Source organism: Simochromis diagramma, unplaced genomic scaffold (assembly GCF_900408965.1).
Source record: "Simochromis diagramma unplaced genomic scaffold, fSimDia1.1 OVJJ01000583.1, whole genome shotgun sequence".
Classification (NCBI taxonomy): domain Eukaryota; kingdom Metazoa; phylum Chordata; class Actinopteri; order Cichliformes; family Cichlidae; genus Simochromis; species Simochromis diagramma.
The window spans coordinates 910885-933849 of NW_024387285.1; the positions used below are offsets into that span (position 1 = coordinate 910885).

The 22965-nt window shown below is 41.3% G+C and overlaps 1 protein-coding gene across 2 annotated transcripts in view; it reads left to right on the forward strand.

Moving 5' to 3' along the window:
• adamts3 (ADAM metallopeptidase with thrombospondin type 1 motif, 3) overlaps window positions 1-21569 on the forward strand; it is a 130019-nt gene extending 108450 nt beyond the window's left edge. For both annotated transcript variants that reach the window (XM_040003439.1, XM_040003441.1), the window contains exons 18-22: window positions 3671-3827; window positions 4954-5086; window positions 12177-12384; window positions 14535-14652; window positions 17507-21569. In XM_040003439.1, coding sequence (XP_039859373.1) covers window positions 3671-3827; window positions 4954-5086; window positions 12177-12384; window positions 14535-14652; window positions 17507-17976 — 1086 coding nt within the window. In that variant the 3' untranslated portion in view covers window positions 17977-21569. The remainder of the gene's footprint in view (window positions 1-3670; window positions 3828-4953; window positions 5087-12176; window positions 12385-14534; window positions 14653-17506) is intronic.
• Window positions 21570-22965: the final 1396 nt, after the last annotated feature.

Consider the following 22965-nt stretch of genomic DNA (forward strand, 5'->3'; position numbering starts at 1 on the left):
TGTGTAAATATAATAAATATATAAGTCGAGCTAACACTTGGCACTTTGAAATTGAATGCCTAAAGGACCTGGTGACCATGCGAACAACTATTTTCACAACTGTGTGTCTGAATGACATTAACGAAACAAACCCGTGCACGCGGATCAATGGAGAAATGGTTTTTCCAGCATCAGAAAAGGGTAACGCTGACTCTCAGTCATCCCAAAAGACACGAAGAGAACTGAAGTAGTGCATAAAATTGAGTCAGTGCCCTGAAGACCAGACTTTAACTGCCTATTAGGACAGTTTTACAGCCAGTCCCACTGCAGCAGGGGACCGTCTCATTCAAAATGCTCCCACAGGTCGAAAAACAGTCAGAGTTACTAATGAGACCATAGCCAGCAGCGAGGAGGAAAAAATGCAAAATTAATAGCTGCGTTACATTCATCACTTATAAACTGGATGTTTAGTAATGATTTTCACTGGACATTTCACCTCCCCTTTATCACTAATGATGAGTTTTGACACCTCAGGAAATATCAGTGAAGATGTGGGTAGAGTAATTTCCAGGTTTTTCCAGGGGCAGCTGCACAGGCAGAGACCCCCTCACTAACATCTGATGTACATCCAGCCGGCTGAAATATGGGCTGCTGCTGGTAGACTTTCAAGGGGTAAAGAAGAGGAAGTGATCAAATGATGCAGTCATGGCTGACAGGGTGGTTTATTTATTTCCCCTTGTTTCTGTTTATTAGAATCTCAGCTAGTCTCAAGTCTCACTTGTATGAGAAGCTTGTTAAAAAACAAAGAAACTACTTTCTATTTTTCTAATCATCGTTTTTCTCTCGTGGACATCAACTCTGATTTCTTGCATGTCACATCGGTCGACTTTTCTAAATTGCCACGTCTGGGATATTTGCTGTTTTTCTTTTATGACGGGAAAATAATTAGACAGGCGTGTTTGTTCCAAACGTATCGAAGAGAACAGATGTGACAGAAACTGATGAGTTTTCCCAGGAACAGAGCTTTGTCAGAAAAACACGAGCGACGTAGCAGGAACTTTCTCCTGCAACTTGAAAAAACATGGAGTTTAATCTCGCAGATTTTAGGGACGCTGTGTGCAAATCGTTTAAATATTTCATGTTCTCTCTGAGCACAAGTCAAGGATAAAAACAAATCGGTAAATCTCTTTGTCTTTGATTAAGACACTTAAAAAAAGTGCTTACAAAGTCATTAAGAAAACATCTACATGAGTGTGAACATGTAGATGCACAAAACCAAAGAATCCAAATGTGCTGCAGTTATGACAGATTATAATGGAAGTGACTGCAAACTGGCAACAATAACTTACCCAGCTGTTAGTTTGTGACGGTGTGAACATCGAAACATCACCACCATCGTCTGTGACCCCAGAAATATGTTTCAGTTGTGTGTCTCTGCAACACGTGTTGTCAACTCAATGAAGATAATATTTGCTGAGAAGTCGTCTGGGCTTGGATGTGTGTTTTCTTGAACAGGATCAAATGTTTTACTTTTATAAGTCTTTCCTAAAACATTTAATGAATCCGTCTCAGCGTGAGTGTTTGCAAAGCAACAATACACAAACAAGTGCAGAGATTGCAGTTCCTTAATTGGCTACTCGAGTCTGACAGTCAAACCCCACAGACTCAAAAATAAACATGTAGCCTGTTAGACTAAAAATTCCAGTTTGATATTTTCCTGTCATAATTATAAATACTTGAAACTCAACCTAAAGTATTTATAATGAAGGCCTGCTCTGAGTGGGAGGTGGGTGGATCCTTTAACCTGAACTCGTCTGTGGATGAATCTTCCGAGCTTTAATCGTTAGCAGATGTCTTGGCACTGAACCCTCTCATCCAAATACGATCATAACAAAGATGGTGAAATCCAAAATGAACCAGTGTCTAACCTCCAGACAGGAGACTTGTATGAGCACAAGAGGAACAGACTCTGAACACCATGCATTTCTTTCCTAGGACTCCTGACATTACACTCAAATGTTGCCTTGCACCTGTAATAGTTCAGCAAACGATCATCCGCTGAGGAAAACACAGTTTAAAGGTTGCCAAGCAAATTAAATAATCGTCTGTGGCACATAACAAAGCTTTAAATCTTAAATGCAAATGTCCCTCTGGTCCGTATAGATGCTTGAGTGGTTTCGGCTCCATTTGTGATTCCAGCACTTAAAATGTTACTCTGTGAATTGAAGTCACGGCTCATATCTGTTAATGCGGCAGCACGTTAGCTTCTAAACCAAAGCAGAACACAGGGAACAGGGAGGTCTGTGAATCCTCACTGCTGGGTACAGTTAGGAACAAAAGCTGCTGCTGCACTGCAAGCCCGGGCGCTTTTGTTAGGCTTCACTTCCTTTCTACACTAAGGTCTAACACGAGGAGCGCCTTCTGTTTGCAGTGGCAGTGCAAGAGTCTCCAGGTGTTGCTTGGGCTGAATTGCTAATTGACCACACTTGGTGAGGTGTAAATGGTAAATGGCCTGTATTTGTGTAGCGCTTTACTAGTCCCTAAGGACCCACTGGGGCGCACTGACAGAGGCGAGGCTGCCGGACACTGGCGCCACCGGGCCCTCTGACCACCTCCAGTAGGCAACGGGTGAAGTGTCTTGCCCAAGGACACAACGACCGAGACTGTCGGAGCCGGGGCTCGAACTGGCAACCTTCCGATTACAAGGCGAACTCCCAACTCTTGAGCCACGACACTAGTAGCTGCTGGGACTTCGAGTCACCGTTTCCAACCAGGACAGGCTTCTAGACTTGAATGACTGAAAGAAAGAAAACGGCCGTAGCTCATTTCCTCTTCAGCTGTTTTTCAAACTGCTTTAATGTTAGCGAGTCTTGTAAACTTTCAGATTTTCTGGGGTAAAAAAATGAAATAAACACCACACATTTCATATTTCCATCTGGCTGCTCTGCTTTGCAGTCAGCCTGACCTGAAGGGCACCTGAGTACAAAACAGAAAAGTCTCATTTTTAAAGAAAGACTCTAAAGTATGTTCAAAAAGTTTAACTCTGCATTCTCCTTTGAAAAGACTTCATTCAGCGAGACCTAAAAGCCAAAAGGTAGATGCTGAAATGCTGAGATTTTCTCCATGTTCCTCCTTTCTGTAGCACAGTAATAGACACTCTGTGGTGAAGAGGTGACGACGTAATGTTTGAATTTGAAGTCAACTGCTGAATTTTATTTCACTTCAAGGCTACTCTTCATAACTTATATTATTACTCATCTTGTGTTTTTTGTATTACACGATGATGTAAAATTAATGGCACACACCATGAAAAGCTGTCGATTACACATTTACACAAAAGCCTTTCATAGATTTTAAAGAGTTGTTAATTCCACAAATGAAATATTCTTTTTTTCCTGCAAGCCTGTCAGTTATCCTGTCAGTTATGCGTCTTTCACCTTCAAACCTTATATATCGTGTCTTTTAATATAATTGTAAAATCTTAAACTGATCCAGATGAAAAGCTCTGAGACGGGGACACGAGCAAAACTGGTGCATCTCAACTTGCCCATGAATTCTCCTCTCTAGCCATTTCCTCCATTATCTGCCACCCAATCAGGAGCCGTGTTTGAGAGAGGGCAATCTTTCTGCGTGTTTTGATATTAGACACGGAGGATGATGGTATAATGGTTTATCTTCCTTTGATTTCTAGATTATACCAAAGGACAATGAGACACGGTCGACTCTGATGTATAAGTACATCATCCATGAAGATTCGGTGCCCATCAACAATAACAATGTCATCCAGGAGGAGACCTATGAGTGGGCTCTGAAGAGCTGGTCTCCGTGTTCCAAGCCATGTGCTGGAGGTAAACTCAGAAACTACCTTCACTTAAAAAAAAAAAAAATGAATGAAGAAGAATAAATACTGTTCATCTAATTATCAAAATTGTATATTGAAGTTTCATATTCAGTCTATAGGTGTTTGTGATGATCTGCTTTTATCCACATTCTCAAGCTGTGTCTTTGAAGTAAGAAATTATTGACTGAGTGAGCTAATTAAACCAAATATTGTGTCTTCAAACAAGATGATTGACATACATTTGTTATATGCACTTCTAACCACAAAGTCTTTTCATTTGCATGGATACACAGAATATCGAAAAGGTGTTATTGGCAGTACTCACTGTTTCTTAGTGTAGGAAAGATAAGGTTGGTACTTGATATAAGATTGATTTTTGCTACCCTAACCTTTTTTTTCTTTTCCCCCGATGGTCATGAGTCCTAAAAAACTTCATTTATCATTTTTCTACTGTGTTTTTTGGTATTATTCATATGTCAAATGTTGTGTTTGTTTTTTAAACATCCCTGTGCGAAGAACATCAGCATTTCAAATCTGCAGAATTGGCCAACAAAGATGTCACTGTGAGCTTAAATTTCACGACTTCATAGCTGCAAATATTTCAAACAAAGAAACAAACTGATACAACATTAATATTTGTCAAATTTTGCATCTTATATCTACTTGATATGTGACCTCTACTCTGACCTTTAGTGTGGGAACAGCATGAAATTTGTAATCCTGCAAAAGAAAACGACACATTTTTCCAGCTCACTAAATATCCCATAATGGTAAATGGAACTTTTATACTTGAGTACTTAAAGCACTTTCGTGTCTCATTCACACATTCACACTTGAACTGCAGTTCTTTCCCTTTTTGATGTTACACATGCTTGTGTTATATATATATATATATATTTATATTAGCCTGAATACACCTCTAAGATTTTATGCAGCAGGCTTAAGCTCGCTGGTATTTAACTTAAAAGTAGACAAAAGCTTTAAGACATATTTTAAACTTAAAGGAAATTAGATCTAAAAATGTGACTTGAGTAATTGCAAAGGAAGTTTGAAAGTCAAACCCCAGTAAAAGGATGTAAACTGTCTTTCTAATTAAAACATGGGGTTTTTGGGGGTGGGGGTTTTCTGGACAGGGTTTCAGTACACCAAGTATGGATGTCGGAAAAAGGGAGACACCAAGATGGTTCATCGAGGCTACTGCGACGCTGGCAAGAGGCCCAAACCCATCCGAAGAATGTGTAACCTTCAGGACTGCACACAGCCTCAGTGAGTACAGGCCTCCCCTCATCCTCCAGCTAAAGAAAGGTTTCTGTTAAACTTCTACTCAAGCTGGACCTGACGAACATGTTGCCAGCATTAAGTCTCAGTCATTCCCAGTGGGACTGACTCCACCAGAGTTGCCCTTTGCCACTCTTTCTCTTCATCAGTGGCAACTTATGAACATAATTTCTAAGTGCAGCCGAGGAGCAGAGGGTATCACAGCCAGTGGTCTCGAGAGCTCGTCAGGGCTTTTTGTGGATGACGTGGCCCTCTTGGCTTCATCAAATGGCGACGTCCAGCTGACACTTGAGGAGTTTGCAGCTGAATTTGAAGTGTTTGGGTCGGGAATTAGCACTTGCAGGTCTGAGGCCATGGTTCTCAGATGGAAAAGAGTGGAGTGCAAAATCAGTGTAGGGGATGAATTTCGTCCTCAAGTGCCAGAGTTTAAGTATATCAGGGGCTTGTTGAAGAAATTGACAGTAGGATTGGTCCTGCCTCGGCAGTGTTGCAGACGTTTTACTGGTCTGTTGTCAGTCTACATTCTTGCCCTCCATGGCCACGATCTGCAGGTAGCAACCCAAAGAATACCTTTGTGAGCTCAAAAGAGACGTACCCTCCTGCATATCGACAGGAGACAGCTGACGTGGACGCCTCCTAGATGAGGCATTTTGGGCGTGTCCAACTTGGAGGAAGCTGCAGAGCCAGGACACACTTGAGAGGTGTCTTGTGTCTCCTTACGTTTTCACAGGAGCAGTAGGTAAATGCCTTTGTCAGCATCATTTAAATTTCAATTATCTGTTTCTTATCACTGGACTGTACTAGAGTGTGAAAGGAGTGAAAATGAAAGCTTAGCAGCCAAAAATCTGCTGTCTTTATCAAGATGTGAGCTCTGGTTCAGACACTTCGTCCTCTTTAGGCACAGAAAATGACTTTGTATTGTTTACAGGTCAGATATGGGCGACACAGAGTGGAGCACCTTTGGAGCGAATTATCATTGAATTTAACATCCTCTCAGAATTGAACACGGTGACCTTATACAAGTACAGATCATTTAGCTGATATATATGTATATGGATATATTTGCCATTCGATGAATTAATATCATATTTTTCTGAATATAGAATTAATTTTGGATCCATATAATATATATCAGATAAAAATATATTATATTAGTATTTGCCTTCATATACACACATTGATTTTTCCACAAATCAGATATTATAGTATCGAAGTACACCCAGTGACATCACAGTTTACAAATGTGCAGAGTGAAAGCATGACTCAGTGAGCTCTGCTCTGTTCATCTCTGCAATTTTGCATAATTTGACATCTGCAAAGCCTCAAAATTCCCAAAATGAGCACCATCAAGTAATCGTTATTCAGCCTGCGTATTTTATGATTCGGTTAAAATGACCTGTGACAGGTTAGAATTAGAAAGATCAGAATTAAAGCAGCAGAGCCCGAGAGGTCCCGACGACACAGCGTTCACAGAAAATCTGAAATTTATAACTTCGTATAATAAGTCAGCTGCCTCGGGATATCAGAAAATGAGCTGTGACATTTACTTCACAACTAAGTCAGTTACATTTAGTTCCGGGTTGTTTTCCACTCTGCGTAAACCGACAAATATTACACTCAACACTTTTTCAATCATTTAATTTTCTCTTTATTTAATTCCTGTGCTATCATAACCATCACCCCGCTGGTGGCATCATGATAAACGTGTGATGCGAGTTCTTCATTGTGTAGCCCGTTTGCTCAGTAGGATTAGAAATGCTCCGTAGTGACAGTGAAAGGCCTTGGTTTGAGTCGGAAGTGGATCCCTTGTGTTCTTATTGTACTGTCACAAAAGAAAACATGAAACAATTCTCAAACACAGATTTGCTCAATGAGACGATCCAGTAAGTGCTCATGAAATATGTCCAGCCGTCAGCAACAGCCGAGTTATTCAGTGTTGAAGTATTTGCTGGGTTATGCTTGTAGTTACAGCTGTGGCAAGGGGAGCAGCTACTAACAGGCAAAGCAGTGAGTGAAACAGTGACAGCTGTCTTTATGTTCACAGGTCTGTGACTTTTGAAGTGTGGCAAACATGGCAGATGGCCCCGCCCCTCCCTGAGCCTGGTTCTGCTGCAGGTTTCTTCCTGTTAAAAGGGAGTTTTTCCTTCCCACTGTCGCCAAAGTGCTGCTCATAGGGGGTCATATGATTGTTGGGTGTTTCTCCGTATGTGTTATTGTAGGGTCGACCTTACAATATAAAACACCTTGAGGCGTTTCGTTATGATTTGGCGCTGTATAAATAACACTGAATTGAACTGAAAAGAGTGAGACTGTTACACTATTAATCGAACTGCTTATTTTACAAATCTTGATTGGACATCATGCTGTCACTAACTTGGTGTTCAGTGGTTCACACAGGTTTCCTGCTTCAGCTGGGAGTGCTCTTCATGTTTCATTCAGTTCACAGGCCGGCTCAGATCTTCAGAGACCAACCAAAGTTGAAAAGGGTTTCTCAGCGTGCAGTGACCTGTGGGCACGTTTACTCTTCAGTGCGACTTGTTAGTTGAGCAATGAGTTGTGAGAAAAATCACAGCAGTCTGTTGTAAAGACACATAATCATGTAAGGGGAAAACTGCCTCCGGAGCTGTTACGCTGATAAAAGACGCGCGACTGTGAATGGAAAAGGAAAAGACGTAAGCTTAACGTCTGCTGACCTCTGAAAATGCAAATGAAATCATCCATCCAAATTTCACACTTCCTTTCACAGCTCATCAGCCTGCTTAAGAACTCTGAGATGATGCAGCACACAGGAAGCTAATGCTACATGTAAGCTGTCCCGTTTAGCTTTAAACCAAAACTCCAGAGAAGAGATCATAAAGCTCCTGAGATCTAACGCTGGATGATTCACTCACTGCCGTTTTGGAAACGGATTGAGTGCGATTGACTTCCCTTTGGGGGGGGAAGGATTTGGCTGCAGCTCAGAGCGGAGCTGCGTTTGAACTAATAGAGCAAATGTCTCCTGGGCACGACGTTTTCTCTTGTTATCATTTTCTTAGAAAGGAAACTCGCCTTGTGTATCTTAATGGAAGAACATACGTTTTTCAGATGTGTAGTGTTTTGATGTCACTGTTGTCTTTAAGAATTTGTTCCAGTGTAGCTGTGAAAATAATTATCTGTGAATTTTTTTGCTTTCATGGTCCGTAGTAGATGAATGAGTTTCTTGGCGTTTCATAAAGCCAGAATTAATTTGACATTTATCTAATGGAGTATGGCAGCATCTACATCATGTTGCTGATGTTCCCGATCTCCAAATAGAAACCTGCTTTTCATTTGGTGTCACTGTGAGCTTGGATGTTACTGTATTTATGCCCCAGACTTGGCAATTATTAAATGGGGGATAAAAGTGGAGGAGACAGAAATGGCCTTGGGTGGAGATCCAGGCCGCTGTAGTGAACCTCACGGCATCGATCGCCTGCCCAACCCGTGAGTTAAGCCGGTGCCCTGAGATAATGGCTGTCCTTCATTGAGTGATAAAGTTCTCATTGTGAGGATAGAAGTGCGGTGAGAGCCTCAGTCGCAAATGTCTTAGCTATGAGGCTGTGGTTCGCGCTCCTCTTTGTACATGCACTTTGTGTAGCTTCCTTTTCATTTGCAGACGCGTTTCCTTTTCAGTCAGGTTTAGGCTCTAACAGCTGTTTGATAAGGGGCTAGAAAAAGAGTTACAAATGAACCTTAATGCTGTACATTATTATTATTATTATTATTACTACACAATCACTGCGTTTAAATGTGACACAAAGGGCTCTTCAACAAGTTTTTAAAAAGTATGTGATGGATTTGGGTGTGAGAGGTCCTGGTTTCAAGCGCCCACGTATGTTACAACCCACTTAAGTGTTATCTGGGATGGGGTGTAACAAAGTGGGGGAAAAAAACGTAATAGTTAACGTCAGTGGAACATCATTTAATTTACAATTACAAACAAATAAGACACGGGGAAACTCTAAGCGTCATCGTCTCAGTGGCCAAAATAACAAACAAAACACTCCTTTCTAGCTAAAAAAACCTAAAACCACTCTATCTGTAAGAAAGCAGAGTACAGAGGCGGAGCTCCCCGTCCAACCACAAACCAGGAGAAAAAGGCTGAAACAAAAATGGCAGAGAACCCTTCCTGCTTCCACTGTGGATCACTACAGTCCCCGTTGTAAAGATACACCTACAAACAAAACAAAGTCACACCAAGCTTCACTAGTTGTGCACAGCTACAGTCCACTACCCGAATCACTGCAGGTGAAAACATTTGGACATGGCGGTCTTTATGCAGTGGCTGACGAGCTGCAACACATCTCATCTGTGGTTAGACCTGAAACACAGGAGGAGAAAGAGCCCTCTCACATGGGCAGAGCCCCTAGAGGTCAGCAACTGTAACAACAGCCACTGTATTTATAGTCTCACAGAGCTACTAGCATGGCTTTGTAAAAGCAACACACACCAGAGAACCATCTGTACCAGTTCGATGCACTCTGGTGTGTGTGCTGTTTGTCACGAGTACGTTTGTTTTGGTCATTTGATTGAATTTTTTAAGTCTGACTGATCATTCAGCATAGGGTCTGTAATATAGCACACTCTCTATTATAGACAGACTCACGCAGCAGACGCTTGTGCAACTGGAGGCATCTGTGGCCATTTAGGGTTCAGTATCCTGCCAAGGACACATGACATAGTTGTGTTTACAAGGCTCTATAATAAAGGAAGCAAATTAGTACATGCTGTTACCCTGTCAGACCAGGGGCGCCGCTAATGATGCTGGGTAAGAGAGAGGGGAGAAGAAGAAAGTAGAGAGAGGTAAAAGAGATGGAGCTCCGCTGTAAAGCCTGAAATAAAGTGTTGAACCCAGACGTCGCCTCCGCTGCCTGATTACAAACTCAACAGACATGTAGACCGAAGGAGCCAGGCATCAAACCACCAGCCTCTGCTGGACCTCCTGACACAGCCGCCTCACTCTCAGCATCGTCTGTTTGTCTGATCTCTGTGCACCCATCAGTTATTGTCTAATTACTTTGCATTTCAGTGTTTTTGTTGCTTTCAGAATCACATTTTAAATCCTTCTCCACATGCAAGCTCGCGAATGAGTTATAACATAAACGTCCAAATATTCTACCTCGGTAAGTGAATGATGAAGAAGATTGTAGCGTCTAAATGGGTCTTTGCAGTCTCTCAGGGCTTTCACTCTGTGCTTTTTGTTTATGAATGATGTGCATGGTCATGTTCAGGTACTTGGTCAGGCCTTTGAAGAGGAAGGCAAATTGCCTAAATAGCTGGATTTTTTTTCTTTTTCCCATCATTGTTCCACCTTGCTTCACAACGTGAGGCCAAGGTTTTTGTGAATCTTGAGGACGCTCTGATGAAAGAGATGAGAAAAGTCAAAGAGCATGTTTGCATCGCTGCACCTTAAAGGATAGAAATGCATCGACTCACGACTGATGTGGGATCATGAAGCTGGCGTATTTTCACATTTAGTTTAATCAGTCTTACAATGCACAAGAACTTCAATACATACAGTTTTTAATTAAACTCATTCTTCATGTTCACCGAACGTTCGTGAGATTGTTTGGTGAACTCAAGCTGCTCTGGCACATAGTCAGTGTGCAACCCTCGGTATATAAAAGGAGTTTGATTACTGTGTAATCCACTGAAATCTTGTCACAGTAACTTGCCAGGTTTAGCCTACTGGGATAAACTCTGACATGATGCAGCATAATTTGACCTTAGATGGACATAAATTATACATTTACTACAAAATTATTGGAAAACCTGCCAAGATCCTCTTTAATGGCACCGGAGAAAAGATATGTGCACAGAGCGTTGGCTTCTTTTCAGTTTGGCTTCTTTTAGAAAAGTTACAGCACTCAAAACAAAAAGTAAAAAATGCTACTGCCTATTTAAACATTATTATGCAGCCTTTTCGTCCTACGTTGAACAATAATGTTTCTTGACGCATGCAAAAACAGAAAAACCTGCTCATACAAGGCCTTCATAGAGCTTGGGAAATCTTTGAGAAATGAAGTGCATTCAGAGACCTGCTAGTGTATAGATTAGAGCTAATGGAAATCTAATGTAAGAGGATTCATGCCGAATTTTAAATGCCTTTATTGATTTATGTGGAGGCGTCAGCAGCTTTCTGTGCTGATGGCGTCTTTTGTCTGAGGTGTTTGTCTGCGCTCAGGCTTTCTGTTAACAAACATTTCACCTCTGCATACTAATTCTCGTCAGTGAACAGTGTATCCGAGCCTGCTCCTGGATTCCACGCGTTATTTATTTATTTATTGCTTCCTTCCGTGAAAACTCGACATAAATCGTTTCCCATTTTTCCTGCCCCTTTTCCTCCGTTCAGAAATCCCTTCCTGTTGTGACAGGCCGCATCTAAAAGTATATTTTTACTCAATAATTTATTCACTGCCGATTGATGTATGTAGCAGATTTAACCATCAGTCTTTCTAACATCACTCAGGGGAATTTCCACCTTCCAAAAAGATGTGACGTTATTTTGGAAATCTGCAATAAATACTGCTCGCATGATTTTTGACCTCAGAAAATCAATTGTTAGTTTTATTATGAAGCATGTTAAATTATGGTCACAGTTGAAGGTTTGATTTGATTGGATTTAAGGTAGAACAGCTGGACACTGGTCTGGTCTGTTGTGGTGTGCATAAAGGCACAGCTACTGGTTTAAATGGCTGACCTGCATTCATACTTTGACATATGACAAATAGCTTCTCCAGAAGTCTAGAGATGGCTCGAGGGAGCCGATATTCAGAGGAGATGGTTTAAGCAACCAGTAGGAGAGCCTGAAGCAGACGTAGCATACTCTGGAGAGTTTGTGTCCGCTGGCTGGTTTGGGAGCATCTCTCTATCTCAGTGAAGAGTAGATATCATGGCCAAGAGATTCATTTTTCTTTCTGTTTTTATTTCATTGTTTATTTCATTTTTTATACAGCATATTATTGGAACTGGTCTCTTTTAAAATGTGTACCCCTTGTGTTTACATCCTCAGTGGCAGTTACCAGGTGACGTCAGTGACCCTGTGTTGTTTTCCCTGCAGATGGATCTCAGAAGAATGGGAGCACTGTACCAAAACCTGCAGCAGCCTAGGCTTTCAGATCCGAACCGTTCGCTGCGTACAGTTCCTGCATGATGGCACGAACCGCTCCATCCACAGCAAATACTGCAGCGGCGAGAAGCCCGAGAGCCGAAGGCCCTGTAACAGAGTGCCGTGTCCTGCCCAGTGGAGGACCGGAGCCTGGTCAGAGGTATCCACCGAATGTATTTGTTCTTCGGGGCGGGGGCCATATTTGTCATATTTTCATGTTTCAGATCTTTTAAAAAAATATATTATTAAATAAAGGTAATGCAAAAACATACAATATGCAGTCTTTATGCAGAACTTGAAAGTGGAGTTCAAGTTCACTCCCCGCTCCCAGACCTGCAGTGGGACAAAGTGCAGCAAACTAAACAGCGCATCATTCCACGATATAAAGAAGCAGCTGAGAAACCAACTCACTGACATCTGTCACTTTGGAAAAGGTTACAAAGACCACTGCTGACCAAAAAGAGTACAAAAGCTCGAATCACATCTGCCAAAAAACATCTGGATCATCGCCGAGACTTTTGGGAACTGACAAGACAAAAGCAGAACTGTCTGCAAGGTTTGAGTCCTGTTACATCCGGCTTCAAGCTAACACTATTTTATTAAAAAACAAACATCAGACGTGGTGGTGCGATGGTATGACCTTAAACAGGCCGTTCATGTTTGCAAACCCTCCAGGAAAGACGTGTGGCCTAAATTCCCTCCACAGTGATATGAAACACTCCCATTTATCTGTTTGATTGCAAAGTGTGATTGTGCAAGTGTAGCACAACCGTTTATTGGGTTTAGACGACTGCTGCTTTGTCACTTTGGGTAACAAAGGTAACTTTGGATGATCTGAAACATGTTAAATATGCAAAAAATGGAGAAAATACTAAGGTGGCAAATATTTTACGTTACTGGGTTTGAGCTTGAAAAAGCAATTTTCTTTTGAGTCGCAGATCAAAGAATCGCATCTGAAAGAGTCGTTTATATTTGCTGTTTGTCTTTGATGTGAGGGTGAAGAATTTGGTCCCAGACTTTTGTGACTGATTTCATTCTTAATGTAACGTTGTTTTCTGTTCCCCAATGGCACCTCAGCTGACATAGCAGGGTCTCTGTACAACGAATCAGGCATCTGTAATATTTAATTTAGAGCCGTGTCGCATCTCATCTGCAAACATGCCAGTTTTACAGCCTGCACTTCCTCCAAATGAGACCTTTAAAAAACCACATCAAAGAATTCAATAAATCAGGCGTGCGGCTGAGTGGCACGATGCAAAAAAGAGCTAATGAGATGTGTGTGTCTTTGTGTTAGTTGTTCATTTGTGTGGGTGGGGTTTTTGTAACATGATTGGGCTACAGCTTCTGATTAGCAATATATATATATATATTTATTTAGATAGCAATATTTAGATAGATAGATAGATAGATAGATAGCAGCTGGATAGCGTAGTGGTTAGACTACACGCCTTTGGAACAGAGGATTGCAAGTTCGATTCCTGCCTGGGGCGTTAAGCTGTTAAGCTGTGAGTGAGAGTAGTGGTGCAGTTTCTTTAATTATTTGTTGGTAAATTAAAGATGTTTTTAAATCATAAAAACTTGCTTTTTTACTTCTAGGCTGATGGAATATGTTCGGACAAAATCTCATGAAATTAGCCACTTACAGTGTTCATTAAAATACCAACAGTCAAACTTCTTAGTCGCAGTTTTCTGTTTTCATGCACGAGTTTCAATTATTTTGCTGACATTCACAGGAGATCTCAGTCTAAAACATGAGACAAAGATCCACCAAATAATTAATGGTGTGTTTGCTGCTTCACCAGCTCTCACATTATTAATTGCAGTTTAATTTGAGGTTTTGATGTCGTCTTTCTAACCGATCACAACTGAAGGGAAACGTTTATTTCTGGTGTCAGTGGCCAAACTTAAAGGTTGGGTAAAAAGCCACGTGTCACACACGGGGCCACGGGTGATGCGATTGATTGCTTCAGTATTGCAGTCTTGCAGGTTTATCAATAAATTATTCAACATGTTGTAACAGAAGAAAGAGGATCTCTCCACCTGGGCCTGTTGAGATTTCAGATGCTGTTTGGCTTCATTTGAGGGCTTTAAGTTTGTTAATTCACCAGACTCCCTGGGTACAAAATAAAGATGCCACTGAAGCGAAGGGCAAAGTGAGACTGAGACAAAATACTTTAGTCGTGTGATGTATTCCCAGGATAGTTTTCTGGCATATAAAACTGAGGAAAGTAAGAAGTGTTGTTTCTTTTTGAACATCAAACCTGAAGCGAATTTTCAGCTCACTTTTCTTATCTTCAAACTCTTGCTCAGTGTTCTGTGACGTGTGGAGAGGGGATAGAAAGGCGTTTGATCACCTGCCGGATTGGAGATCAGTGTAACGGAGAAAAGCCCGAAAACGTGAGGCCGTGCAAACCTGGACCCTGCCACGGTAAGAATGTCTGATGGTGCAATCCTCGTAGCAAACATGCAGCGTCTTCTTTTCATTTACTCCATTAACATTTCAGCACATTGTGCTTCCCTCCACATAATCAGTAATTCCAACATGCCCGTCTTTCAGTCCAGCAGGTCCTCTAGACAAAATACATAATGCATGTCATTTGCTCTTCATTTTAGCAGATTACGTCCTTGATAAAAAAAAAAACCAAATCTTGCATTTCCCCCGACCTCGCAGCCAGCCGACGGTTTCCATTTATTTTTAAATGAAAAGGAAAATCAATCGGCAGCCCCTCGAAACGGGCTCGGTCCATCTAGCCTGCAATAATTCATTAGAAAGTACCAACATTGTTCACGGGTGAGTGCAGTTCACGACCAGGTAGACGGAAGCATCTCTGCTGACATTACAACAACAGTAAAACTTCATTTAAGCATTTCCCGTGATTGATTTAGACTTCGAGTTTTGTGCAGGTTCGAAAATTAAATCAGTCACTGCTTGAAGGAAGAAAAATGTATTCAGATGTTAACAGTGCGTCCTTTCACATGCTGTTATTGACTGAAACGTGCCGCCCTGTCACGCTTTCATTTAAAGTCATTTCCTTTAGTGATTTAAAGCCCAGACAATGACATATGTGAAGAAATAACACATTATTCCTCTTACTTTGCTGCTAACGTCATTCTTCCAGTTGGAGCTGCTGTGATGACATTTGAAAGTGTCCAGCGTCTGTATGAAACTGCTTCACCCCACAAAAACTCTGCTCTGTGGTAGCACAGGAAGGCGTCTGCGCCTGCACGAATGTTTGCTAGACTTTGGTTTGAAATGCATCAAAGCAAGTGAAGCCGAAGGAATCGTCCCATTCTGCTTTGATCGAAAGCTCATTCATAGATCTAATGGAATAAGACTTTTGTGTCTTCATTAAGTAAACTGCATAATCGCTCACTTTCTATTCTGAGGGGAAACTTCGTGGAGCTTACGATGTCATGTGCATAAATGGCCGACGTTGTTTTCAAGCAGTCATGCTTCTAAGTGCATTATGTGTTAATTAGCTTGTGCTTAATCTACAAATAGAAACATACAAAGGTTAATGATGAAGTCTGCTGCTGTTGGTTGTTTTAAAACCTTTCTGTCACACAACCTTAGAGATGCTCCAAATATTCTTTGTTCATTCATCTGCAATGAGACAAGATGTGAAGGAAGTTCGCCAACAGTCCTGCAAAGATCTGTGAAGAACCTGAAGTTAACATACAAAAACCTGCAGAAAGCTCTACAATGAAATAAAAACCATGTTATATGTCCAGTGTAGAAAACAAACCTGTATTTTGGCAGATCTCAGTTTTTCAAAAGAACTGAATGTTCCACACAAGATTTCTAGGACAGCGTTTAGCGAACAGATGGGACAAGAGTGTAACTCTTAAGCTACACTGCACACCAAAGCATGCAGGGTCTGGGTGACTTGTATTCAATAAAAATAGAAACACAAACCAACTCAAGGCAGGAGGCTGGCTTAGCGTTTAGGAGACGAAACATCGTGTTAAAGTCAGGACGAGTGAGATGCTGTGACATGTTTGAAGGGGCTGTCCAGTGATGTAAACAGTTTGGTGTCTATGAGAAGCTAACACAGGTTGCTGCTGCTGAAGGACGTTTAACAGGTTACTAAAGTCAAGAGTTTACCTACTTGTACAGCCGTGACGGGACGCGATCACAAACATGAAATTTAAGATTGTGTGTCACTATTCTAGGACAACGTGCAGTGAAACAAAAATGAGACAAAACCCCCCCAAAGCATTGTGTTTGTTCACAACAGCGATGAAAATCAGCAAAAGGAGCCCAAACAGAATCCTGCCAAATCCAAACCTTTTCATGGAACTTCTTCTGATTTTAATAACGCGCCCTAAGCACCTACGTGGCTTTTCTGAGACAGCACACAGATTTTTAAACAAGCGTATTTTATTGATCGTGTCAGTGGAAGTGCATGTCATTTGTAAATGTCGCTGCATGCTCTTTATGCGAAACATAAATGCCAAGTCAGTATTTAAGTTACAGAGATACAGCTCATAATAATAATAATGTAGCACACTCATAAGTCTGCGAGAGCACATTAAGCTCTCTGCAGGTAGCATTCCAGCTGTTATATATGCATGTGTTTGTTTTATCTGTGCATGCTGTGAGTTTATGTAGAACATCGTCCCTCAAAAAGGAAAAGAAGAGGTTTGAATGAACAAAACGTCTGTGGTTTGTTTGGCCGACGCTGCTGTGCGATTATTAGCTTTACTTTAAATCTTTACCGTGCTGCCGTGCACATTTATTTATAATTTTAGCAGAGATAAAGGTAGTTATTTTGCATTTTTGTGTTAAAGGGCAGCAATTGAATGCCAAAATATTAAACAAGGTAAAAGATCTTTCTGATTAGACCTGAGACATTTTCATGCATGTGCTTAGAAGAGTCGTTGAGGTCTCTGGAAGTGGTTTTAGGACGGATGTAAGTCTTGTTAAGCAACACTCAGCAGTTTTATTTGTTAGAGAAACAAAAGCAGAGTTCTGGTGCCTGAGAGCGTGAGGGGGATGAACCGGAGCCAACACCAAACACGCTTGGAATTGGTTTGTACAGTAGTAGAAGAAACTGGGTCACATCTCCCGTCCAGGCAGAACAGAATGAGCATCGTTATGCTGAATGTACTGTTAGAATGTGCACAGACACTTTCTTTGCTGTCAGTCTCTAATTAAAAGCAACGCCTCTGCGCTTTGTAAGGCATCCCTTCCTTTCTTTTGATCTCTTTCCAAGGCCATTTAAACTTTCCAGAGTTTTGACACTGCGGCGAGCTTACACTGTATGCTCTTTGACTTACAGATGAGCCGTGTAATGGGGACAAATCCATCTTCTGCCAAATGGAGGTGTTAGCGAGATACTGCTCTATCCCAGGCTACAGCAAGCTGTGCTGCGACTCCTGCAGTAAGCGCACCGGAGCCCTGTCTATGTTCTCGGAGGCGGCTGAGACCGAGGAACACGTTCGCTTCGGATCAGCCTCGCAGCTCCTTGAGACGTTAACGGCCGCAGTAGCGGCCAACGGCACTCGCGGTGGGAAACGAGGCGCGGGCAAAGGATCCGCCACATCGGGCGGTGCAGCAAAACACATCACCACGCCTGCTCCAGTTAAGAAAACCCCATCAAAGATCGCTACAGCACCAAGGCGGGTTCCACGGCATGCGGACCTCACTGACAGGAAGCTGTCCACCCAGGCTGGTCCTACTCATGGTCAAAGGTCAAGCAGTTTGGTGGACAGTCGGCAGCCTGTGGCATATTCTGAAGTGGAGCGATGAAAGTCATAGCTTTTGCCTTTAGGACTCGTAATGTACAGTAGATAATCCAGCTTCATCCTGAGTCTTCTCACACCAGAAAACACAGAGAAAGAAAGAAAAGTGCTGGTTCACTTTGTAAGAATTTGACCCTGATACGGACTCTAAATATCTCTTTAACCACCTGCAGCTTCCAGAATACTGAGGCTGAAACAGCCGTGCTACTTTGCCCTCACACTTCTATATTAATATGAAACAAATATGAAAGCATTTCAAGGTGTAGGGGCACGTGAGCCACGGGCAGTTTTCAACCGTGTCAAATGAAAAGCTAAATTACGTTCGTAGTGAATACTTTCAGGGATACAAAACAGCCAAAGGACAGTTCAGCATTCAAAAGATGTTTGTTGCTCTGACTCATACATTCCCGATGTCTGACATTTATTTCATTTTATCACCTTGTTCAGGCAAATGTTTCTCTAATGTCACCTGCACAGTGAAAACTGAGAGAGCAGGTGGAGGAAGGTGTCTGCATTCCCCCTCCGGACGAGCGGTCGCCTGGTCTCCTTACTGAATAAAGCAGACCCCTGCTGCCTGCAGAGCAGCTATGCTGCTGCAGGTATCCAGAGAGAACGTGTGAGCAGGTGCAGAGACCAGAGCTAATCCAGCTGTGTAGATTTAGCAGAACTCAGAGAGTAAATAGATGCAGGAATTGGTTTAAATGCCTCTTGCATTTCAGTTCATTTAAAAATGACTCCACTAAAGGCCGCCCACATGGAAAAACTTCTATGATTTACTCATGAAAGCGGCCACTTTCTCATTACTTTCATATATTGTTTTAGTATCCAAAACATACAAGTTTCATTATATAATTTTTAAGGGATCTTATATCTGTTTTCACTCTTATATGCTTTTCATTCAAGTTTCACACAAGACAGATACAAACTTTATAAGATTTATAAATATCTCTTCCATGTGGGCACGTTTGCCACGTTGGTTCTTTTTGGATAAATCTCAGCTTTACGGTGCGTTTAATTGATTGCATCCATATCCTGTCCCCACATTGTGACCTTTGAGGTAGATGTCAGAGTTCGGTGTCATTTTAAAGTTAACAATAGTCAAAGCCAGATCAGCTGAGAATTCCCACTACTTGAATGTTACAAACTGCCAGTTTTCTTGCCAGAAATCGAACTTTAAAGCTCGACTTACAGAAAGTTCAGCCGTCAAAGTATTCAGTGAAAAATGATTTACCGTACTTTAAGTGAATATGAAACACGAACAGAGATGAATTTCCCCGGCGCACTATTTATAAAGCTTCCTGTAAATGCTGTACATGAAAATATCAGTATTATTTTAAGAAGGTGGGATGCTTTCAAATACATTTTTAAGCAGTTCTGACAGATGTTGGTGCCAGTGTTTACCCTTCCAGGGACTGTTCACATGGGCAGAAAGGGATTATTGACTGATTATTGATGTAGCTTTCCTTTCAGAATGCCATGAAGGTTTCTGTTCTAACTTAAGGAAAAGTCAAAGTGCAGAGAGATGGGATGTTTGATACCTTGTATGACACAATTAAGTTAGTTTTTCATAAACACTGAAAACATGGGGAAAGCTAACCGGCTCTGTCCAAAGAAAACACCACCTATCAGCACCGAAGCATTCATCCTGTTTCTGTGTTTAGTACAGGAACAGCTTTGTTAGACAGAGCTCACTTATTGCTAACAGTCGCTTTGCTGCACCAAGCTGGCTGCCTTTCATATTTAGCTTTGTTCCATGTTTTTCTCTTCTTCTCAGAAATACTTAAGGGCAAAGAAGAGAACTAACTAAAGAGCATGCGCATATAAAATAGACCGTACAACACTCAGGTCAAAGGACCAAAATTATTCTTAATACATGTAAAATGTGTTTTTACTTCAGCCTCACTTTTACCGTGACTTTTCGTTAACCTGTGAAAAGAAATGCAATCCGATATCAGCACACCGCTATAAATCCTTGTCCTGTGAAGCTTTCTGTTTGTGATTGTTATTGAGGTCGTAGAGGGCAGTGATGTGGGAAGGAAGGGAGGCAGCCTATGTAGCCTACACGTCCTCACTGCCTGAAACCTCCATAATCAGGTAAAATCATAAGAACCTTTGAGGAATGTCAGCAAAGAGTGAAAATGATGAGTTGTTAGCAGAACTGCTGTGTTGGATTGCATTCGCGTTCACAGGTGAGCCTAATAACTAAAGCTGCATTAGTTGACTTTTGACCACTAGGGACCAGACAAACTCAAAAACAAATTATCTTTAACTTTTAGACACATGAAATATTCTGCCCGTGCAATGAAGTCCGACTTATTTTAGCTCAGGAGTCCCCGCCATCTCTCACGGTCTTCACCACCCAGCTGTTTGTTCCAGCTGTGCTTTTAGCTTTTTTATGAAGAGCTAAAACAATGTAATCTGTCAGTACTGAGCTTGGAAAATTGATCTACCCTTTCACAGTCTGCCAATACAGAGCCATGTCATTCAGTTTTAATATGAAAATTGCTTAATGGCCCTTGGAGCTCGTTAGATCCTTTCATGATTAGCCTGAACGAGGTTCTCTGGTACGTGTTACGTTTGCAGGAACAAAGCTTTGTTGTAAGTACAATAAGCTGGAATTTAAAAAAAGAACTTACTGTATGTGGAACATCTTTCTTTCCAAAGTATTCTCTAAATGGCTTTTTTATTAAGGTGGGAAAAGGTTTTGGAGAGAGAAAGCTATTTATTTATAAGTGGATTTCCTTGCAACCACCATGCATCTGACTGCAATAGCAAAAGGCACAGATTTGTGTTTTCAGCAAAGAAATAGCTTGCAACTATCCACACTCAGTCCTGTGTGCCAATGTATAGAACATGTATATAGCATTGAGTGCATAAGTATTTATTGAAAGTTAAAGGGTTCTGCTTTGCTGTCGCAGCGTGTGCAGCAGCCGGCCGATAAGCTGCATTGGATAAACCATTGAAAACTGATCACCTCTTTCTCCGGTCATATTTTCACATTGGAAGCAGATTTGTGCTTGTTAACGAACACAGTAGAGTAGAAATGACATTGTTTTTGCAAACAATTAGATGTAAATATACATGCTCATTTTTGAGATGTTTTACTTGTCAGAAAGCTGTTTTTTCACAGCTGTTTTGTAGAAGTCTTTATCCGAGTCGTTGCAACGCAGCAGCGTGAACTGACCAGACAGATGCTTTATTTTAACCGATAAAACATGAATAGCGTAGTACCAGTAAAGCTGTTTTATGCTGTTTGTAGTTGGCAGTATTTTCATTTTCCTCCCCAGTTCTTTTCACATCATTTACTTGCTGCCTATAAACACTGCTGCTAATGCTATAGAGAGCTTGGAATGATAACTAGAGTAGCCGTAGATGTTACTTTGACAATCCCTGAGCCTCAGACAGCTGTTATTGCATAGGATTTTCCATGTACTGTATCAATACCCCTGTGCTGTCCATGCATTGAAGTATTGGATTGTCATGAACGCAAGTCACTCTGTTCTATTTGCTTTACTATGTATTTGTGTAGATTGAAGTGTACACTACTGATGCTGTTTGTTGTAATGGGGAGCACATAGCAATAAAAGATATAATTATCTAGTCTGTGTTCTTGCCTTCGGCTCTTTCCACCATTGCTTTTTCTTCTGGGAAGTGAATTGATGCAGAAAAGAGATATTCTTGGTATGTAGTAATAACAGTGATGTAAAATAAGCCCAGAGCTCCTGCAGTCTGTAAACATCCTGTCTATCTTTGGATATCTTTGGATTGTTCAGAACACGACATACACTCAAAAAACCACGAAAGCTTATTCAGAGATTTTGATCATCATGCTTAATTTCTTTTATTAACGAAAAGACCAATCATGTGTCAGCGATGGGTCCCTGCTTTTGGCTTTTTTAATGAAATCCAGACTAAAAACATGACATTATATCACTTTTCCTTTTCACATACAACGACGCTGAAGCCGTTTTCCTGCACTCCAAAATCTTCGTCTCCTTCAAATTAAAAGCCAACCAATTCCTCATTGATCACAGCTTCCTGCCTTTTCCTTGTATCACAATTAAGTGATTGTTTAATGTTTTGAGTTATTCGCAGTTGCTGGCAGGAGATTGATAGATGCCTTCTTTTACATGTACAGGTTTTGGTGCTGCTTTCTGTGTCCTTCCCCTAAACCATGATGGTGAACAAGCTTTGTCTTCAGGTCATGTGAGAGTTGTTTTGAGACCCCCGTGTTGCTACTGAGAGAAAATTAAAAGAGGAGGGAAACTTAGTTTACCCCCTTAAATACTCTTTCTCATTATTGGATTCACCTGTGTACAGAGATGGGCAGTAACGCGTTACTGTAATCCGATTACTTTTTTCAAGTAACGAGTAAAGTAAGGGATTACTATTGCAAAAACGGTAATTAGATTACCGTTACTTTCCCGTAGGAACGCTGCGTTACTGCGTTACTAAAACCGTGATTTTTTTTTTTGCGAGAATGTCTCATGACAGTGACGTAAGCGAGTGCGCTGTTAGTGACAACAGCTGTGTGCAGATCAACAATGGATCATATATCGAGTGCGGGAGAGAGTATGAGCGTGCAGCGTTTAAAGCGTGGAAGTACTGACCTTACTTTGAGTTTGATTCCATAAAAAGTGACAAAAACATTAGCGTCCGCTGTGCGTGGGAAGAAAACTTCTTTTTACAGCGAAAAAAACCCCTAAACTTCCGAGCAAGCACCGAGTAGCTACGACGTAATGGGAAACTCACAGAGAAACTCGCGGATTCTTCCACTGACCGCGGCACACCTGCACCAGGGTAAACCTCCGCCTACCCCACTCCTGCTTTACAGGTGAAAATAGAGCAACAGGACCGCTGAGTCTGTGACTTTATTTATTTTCTGCTGTGTTTTACTTGCATCTATTTGAAAGACTGAGTGTAAACACAAAAAATATTTTATTTTATGTGCTGGAATGTGCAGAAAATAGGTTTAAATGTTAAACTAATTTCTTCC